At 45.4% G+C, this 7,022-nt stretch overlaps 1 protein-coding gene across 1 annotated transcript in view; it reads left to right on the top strand.

Moving 5' to 3' along the window:
* Positions 1-7,022, top strand: part of megf10 (multiple EGF-like-domains 10) — a gene marked incomplete at its 5' end in the record, with an annotated part of 33,534 nt that overhangs the window by 21,015 nt on the left and 5,497 nt on the right. The window contains 9 exons of the mRNA XM_034896968.1: positions 974-1,148; positions 2,461-2,581; positions 2,971-3,134; positions 3,930-4,032; positions 4,322-4,468; positions 4,588-4,722; positions 5,314-5,442; positions 5,648-5,776; positions 6,605-6,733. Coding sequence (XP_034752859.1) covers positions 974-1,148; positions 2,461-2,581; positions 2,971-3,134; positions 3,930-4,032; positions 4,322-4,468; positions 4,588-4,722; positions 5,314-5,442; positions 5,648-5,776; positions 6,605-6,733 — 1,232 coding nt within the window. The remainder of the gene's footprint in view (positions 1-973; positions 1,149-2,460; positions 2,582-2,970; positions 3,135-3,929; positions 4,033-4,321; positions 4,469-4,587; positions 4,723-5,313; positions 5,443-5,647; positions 5,777-6,604; positions 6,734-7,022) is intronic.

Here is a 7,022-nt window from a genome sequence, read left to right as displayed (position 1 = left end):
GGGGGGACATGTCCCCCGCACTTTACATGTAGATGCCCTCTGTTCCCCACACGTATTTGAATGCAACACCAGTAGGTGTGCATGTTACTCAGGTTGCTCTAGTTGATTGATAGATCTTTTGAATCTAAATGTTAGCAGGTGTCAGTAGGACGTTTGTGAGTGGGACTGCTGACCCTGCAGACAGCTGACTGCTGTGGGCCAGGAGGTGGTGATCAGTTAGGCTGGCACAGCTGGGGGGGGCATGTGTCTGCAGAGAACAGCTGTTCTGCTGCTGCTCTATGGGAGCGCTGTGTCAGGTGGGCCAGCTGTCAATACAACACAATCACTCCCAAATACAGGCAGCCTCCACCTGTGATCCTGCAGATCATCTCCACCCTGTTCCCACCCTAACCTCCACACTTATTTAATGCTCGATTATTATGTTCATTTTCAGGTTGATACCTGTATTTTGGGTTACTACTAGGACATGTTTACATGCTTTAATGTTAAAAAGCACTTTATATCTCTCATACTGTCTGAATCTGTCTGAATTTACTTGTATTCCCCTCTTTTTAAAACACCCTGTTTTACGCCTGTCTCTTTGAGCCCCTCTCTTACAAAAGCCCAGTCTGCTCTGATAGGTCAGCGTTTCCGGGTCTGCAGCACTTTCAGAGTCTCTCCACCGTCATTGCAGCTGGGGAATGACTGTAACTGCACTGTAGCAGCACTTTCTACCTGTGTAAAGTACAGTTTTGACGGCTCGTTTAAAGTCACAGTTACTGAATACATTTCTCTGTGCATTGAGTATTTTGATACTTACATTATTCATAAAGCAACTCCACCTGCTTTATAATCAAACAAGACCTGGATATCTCACTTTGTACAATATAAGAAGCAAAATAGACCAATAAAAGACCTACAATATGATCAAAAACTAAGGAATTAAGAACGAAATGTATTATGTAACTACAGTTTGTATCTCTTTTGTCACCAGCTGCCACCCAATGTCAGGGGAGTGCACGTGTCAGCCGGGCTGGTCCGGCCTCTACTGCAACGAGACGTGCACCCCGGGCTTTTATGGCGAGTCCTGCCAGCAGGCGTGCCAGTGCCAGAACGGTGCTGACTGCCACAGTGTGGGCGGAGAGTGTATCTGCGCTCCAGGGTTCACGGTAAACCCTTTTCTAATGTCTCCCAATCTCCCAATGTCATTGAATGCTTTAGGTCACATAAAGTGTCAATCCATGAGGATTAGTGTGTGGATTAGGGCTGGGAACCCAGTTCAGGAGGTTTTAGGCAGCAACCGAATTTCTTCCAAAGCATTAAGTAAAATGTCTCTAAAGTTAGAAAAATGACTCGTCATTCAATACCCAAGTTCAACACCTACGGAGTACATCTCATCAGCAACAGTGCGCCAATCAGCATGCTTCTACCAACATCTATAATGTCTGTGATTGGCTGTCTAACAGAGAACTAACAGAGAAACAGATACCCAGCCCGATTGTGGATGTGGGCTTGTCACCTGACTTAAGCCCTCGAGGCAAACTTAAAATTATGATGGTAGGAATAAAAATGTCTTGACTCAGTTGCATGAATCCCATCCAGTGGACCCAGACCAGACAGTACTACGCTTGGAACTGAGAATATTCACAATGAAAGTACTGAGAAAGCCAGTCCTGCAGTGAATGGCTCTACATGCTCACCAGCATCAGTTCTCAGAACATGGCCCAGCTTCCACCTAGAGGCCGCTGGTAGAACTACACGTCATACACAAGACAGGACACCAGTAACATTACATACAGAGACATGGAGAAAACTAGGGAAGCTCAACAAATCAGGTTCATGTGCTGATAGTCCTGATTCCTGCACACTAACCCCATGTAGTTTCTATAATCTGATGTCTTATTATAAAGTAACCTAGCAACAATATAAGGGCTCCAGGTCCAGCTGAGATGATGAGACCATGAAACACACAGCTGCTTGGATCCTTCACTCTTTCTAACATCTTCTAATACTTTAACTACATTCTCCTGATGATACTAACATACTTTTACCTAAGTATTATTTTCAAAGAAAGAAATAACCCTTTTCAACTAAACAGTTCAACGCAGGCCTTTTGCTAATATATAACATGGTGTATACAGGTATATTACTTGGTATATACAGGTATATAACATGGCATATATACAGGTATATTACATGGTATCTACAGGTATATTACTTGGTATATACAGGTATATAACATGGCATATATACAGGTATATTAAATGGTATCTACAGGTATATTACTTGGTATATACAGGTATATGACATGGTATATATACAGGTATATTACATGGTATCTAAAGGTATATAACATGGCATATATACAGGTATATTACATGGTATATACAGGTATATTACATGGTATATACAGGTATATTACATGATATCTACAGTACATGCACTGCCAGTTCTAACTATCGGTCTGTGTTGACCCCCCAGGGTCCGAACTGTTCAGTCCTCTGCCCAGCTGGGACGCACGGAGCCCACTGCTCCTCCATCTGCACCTGCAAGAACAGAGCACAGTGCTCACCTGTGGACGGATCCTGCTCCTGTAAACCAGGTGAGAGGGAGGGAGGGAGGGAGGAGAGGAGAGGAGGGAGGGAGAGACAGAGAGACACGGAGGAAGGGAGGGACGGAGGGAGAGACAGAGAAAGAGGGAGTGATGAGAGAAAGAAAGGGAGAGAAGGAGTGAGCGAGGAGAGGGAAGAGAGGAGGGAGGGAGGAGGGAGGGACAGAAGGAGGAGAGAGAGCAAGCGAGAGAGAGAGAAAGAGGGAGAGAGGGAGGAGGAAAGGAAGAGTGAGGAGAAAGTGAAGAGGAGAAAGAAGAGAGGCGACCTGATATCTCACTGGTATGAAAGTGTCTTTTAATCATTTTTCCGGGGACCTAAAGAAGTAAAATGTTAGTAGCTCAAACCTGAGGTCTTTAAATGGTTCTGGCTGTGTGCCCAGGGTGGCACGGGGTGGACTGCTCCATCAACTGCCCCAGCGGGACCTGGGGGCTGGGCTGCAACCTCACCTGTCTGTGTGCCAACGGGGGGGCATGCAACGCCCTGGACGGTCTCTGCACCTGTGCTCCGGGCTGGAGGGGGGAGCGCTGTGAACTCCACTGCCAGGTGAGAGGACATGGGGAAAAAAACACAAATCATGTTTTTTGTAATATTTTACAACGTGAAAATGTTTTGTGCTGGCAGGAAATCCCAGTTCTACTTCACCTAAAATTCATAATTTTAATGATTTCTTCAAAAGGTCCAAGTGATGCTGTGTATGGTTTAACACTACCAGAGTATGCAGCGTGTTGTAGATTTCATTTTGTATTTCCAATTATAATTGTCAAATTTACACAATTACATAAAAATGTCAACATGCTATATTACTTTCTCCATCAATTCTTGCACTGACTCCTGGTCTAGAGCTGAGTATCATTCCAAAATATTTCATACCGGTAACAGATACCAATACTGGGACTTTGACACCGGTTCCTGAACTATGCTTTTTGTGAATACAAATTTCATAAAACAAAAAGAAATTTCAAAATTACACATTACGGCACAAATATTAGAGGTATTCGCTCGGTGCCTAAAAGGACTGAGTTGAGTACCTTTCCCCAGGTGTACAGCCCATAACAGGGCTTCAAATCACCTTCCAATCAATCCTTCATTTCATATATTCTCTGAACCTGAGAAGAGGGATTCAGGATCCCAGCTACATTTACTCCAGTACTGTACTCAGTCCAAATGGTGATGTACTTGTACTTTACTTGAGTCTTTTAATTTTAATTTAACTTTAAATGGCTTAAATTTGGCCCGAGGACAGCAGGGGGGTTAGAAGCATGGCCGGTTTCTCTCTGGAGACGTGACTGCTGCGTGTTAATGAGGCTCGTCTCTGTGATGTCATGTCCCGCTCCTCAGGACGGCGCCTACGGGCTGGACTGCAGAGAGCGCTGCGACTGCAGCCACGCTGATGGATGTCACCACGCCACGGGGCACTGCCGCTGTCTGGCCGGATGGACAGGTAACCCCTAAAAACTTTCCCTGCATAGTCTGAACTAGAGCTGCACGATATGAGGAAAACATGCAATATGTGATCATGTTTTTGAATTTTGCCATAAGGATATTACCAGCAATAGATCAACAGAAAGGCCTCAAGGTGCTCTTGGGCAAGGCACCCCTTACTCACTCTGACATCACTCCATTTGTGCATGTATAAGACTGTGTTTAATGTGTTCTAACAACAGAGTGAAACAAATGTAATTTCCCCCCTGGGGATCAATACAAGCACTAATTCTTCTAATCATGTGCAGGGATCCACTGTGACAGTGTGTGTGCCGAGGGCCGCTGGGGCCCAAACTGCTCCCTCCCCTGTAACTGTAAGAACGGCGCGTCGTGCTCTCCGGATGAGGGGACCTGCGAGTGTGCTCTGGGATACCGAGGCCCCACCTGCCAGAGAAGTGAGTCTGAGCACTTACACGATGTAGAAGTGATAAGAACACGGTACTCTGCAGGGTGATAGCTCAGTTTGGGTCTGAAAACACAAACTGGAACACACTGAACTTGTCTTTGGCTCCAGTCTGCTCTCCAGGTTACTTTGGTCACCGCTGCAGTCAGACCTGTCCCCAGTGTGTCCATAGCAACGGGCCGTGTCACCACGTCACGGGACAGTGTGACTGCCTGCCAGGCTTCAAGGGGGCGCTGTGTAACGAGGGTGAGTTCTTTCTGCTGGCTCACAAAGTGTGTATGTTGGCTTGTCAAATGCTGATAGTGGTCACTAGGGTTGGGAAATATATCATGTATACTTTATAATGTATACTGTTTTGCAGCATTAAACTAGCAACAGTGGATTCATACACACCCAAAACACACCTGCGCCAGGCGCTTCACGCCGTGCGCTTAGATCGTTAAAATAGGGCAAAATAAGTTATTAAATCTACACAATTAATGACTGTGTATAAATCTAATTGTGAAAGCACCAATCTTTGATAGGACATCATGACCCATACACACATTATATTTCACTACTTAAATATTATACAACATAGATGATTTGAATCCAATCCAAATAAGAAAAGGATTTATTGCCTGTACTGTAAGTACTGTAAGTACCACTTACAAGGAGTTTTCCTTGGGAGGGGCCGGGAGGGATTGGCCACACCCCTTCCATCCCGCTGCAGGGTCCCACCATTTGATGTTACACACTACGCCACAAAATGCACACATAAGGCCAGTATTAAAGAAATGGCCAGAAGAAGTGAGAGTACTGTGCTGGAGAAGGTGAACCATGAGTGTTGGGTTGCAGTGTGTCCCAGCGGTCGCTTCGGGAAGGTCTGTGCGTGGAGCTGCAGCTGCACCAACAACGGCACCTGTAACCCCATCGACGGCTCCTGCCAGTGTTACCCAGGCTGGATCGGCAGCGACTGCTCCCAGCGTGAGTTCCCTCAATAAATTAACAGATAGGATGGATGGCTATGATGGCTTTTGATGTTACTATCCGGTAAAGTACTTGTTTCTCAGCGTTTATATATATTGTAGATATAAATGACTTCACTTTGTACTTTTGAGCTTTTAGCGGTGACCCGGTATGACTACGGACTATAAGCACTTAGACTGGGTTGTGTTGTGTTGTGTTGCAGCGTGTCCGCCGGGTCAGTGGGGGCCCAACTGCATCCACACATGTAACTGTCACAACGGAGCCTACTGCAGCGCTTATGATGGAGAATGCAAATGCACCCCCGGATGGACCGGCCTCTACTGCACTCAGCGTCAGTAACACACACACCAGGCACGCATGCACACGCAGACATCTATATACAAACAACACTCACAACACATGCACACACAAGGACACATGCACACACACACACACACACACACACACACCAGACACGCATGCACACGCAGACATACACACACATACAACACTCACAACACATGCACACACAAGGACACATGCACACACACACACACACACACACACACACACACACCAGGCACGCATGCACACGCAGACATCTATATACAAACAACACTAACAACACATGCACACACAAGGACACATGAACACACACACACACACACACACACACCAGGCACGCATGCACACGCGGACATACACACACATACAACACTCACAACACATGCACACACAAGGCCGCATACACACACACACACACACACACACACACACCAGGCATGCACACCCAAGCACATACAACACTCATAACACATGCACAAAAACACACACACACACACACGCACACACACATTTTAACAAAACATTTGACATAAATATTGTAGATGCAGTAAAATACATAAAAGCATGGGCATGCAGCAGGTCTAAAATATGATATGTTTTTATGGGTGAAAGTAACAGCGTCTTTGCCATATATGGCTGCTGCCTATAATAGCAGACAGAACACACACACACACACACACAAACACATGGCATACATTACAAATACTGTAGTAGATCAGCTCTACGTGATCAAACTCAGATGTTTTATTAATTATAAAAAGTCCATCCTTTTCAGCCATGTACTTTGCTGTTTACAGTATAGTATGTCATGTGATGGATGACTCCTCCCTTATAGGCTGTCCCTTAGGCTTCTATGGGAAGGACTGTTCTCAGACCTGTCAGTGTAGGAATGGAGCCGACTGTGATCACATCTCTGGACAGTGCACCTGCCGCACCGGATTCATGGGACGCCACTGTGAACAAAGTATGTTCCCCCGTCTGTTCTTTCTTTCTTTCTTTCTTCAGTTCCAACTCCTCTTAGTGCGTACAAGTTATGTGCCTACAGCTCAACTGAGCTTTCACTAGAGATGGTTGCATACCATTTTTTTGCTTCCCGATACTGATTCTGAAACCTGAACTTGCGTAATGGCCGATACTGTGTACTGATCCAACACCAGTGTGTCATTTATTTTGTTATGTCTAACAGCTGTATACTACTATCTCTGTATGATGATATGATGTCTAACAGCTGTATACTACCATCTCTGTATGAT

This window comes from Etheostoma cragini, chromosome 16 (genome assembly GCF_013103735.1).
Source record: "Etheostoma cragini isolate CJK2018 chromosome 16, CSU_Ecrag_1.0, whole genome shotgun sequence".
Taxonomy (NCBI): domain Eukaryota; kingdom Metazoa; phylum Chordata; class Actinopteri; order Perciformes; family Percidae; genus Etheostoma; species Etheostoma cragini.
The sequence above is the reverse complement of the archived record's forward strand: the minus strand, read 5'-3'. Positions and strand labels throughout refer to the sequence as shown.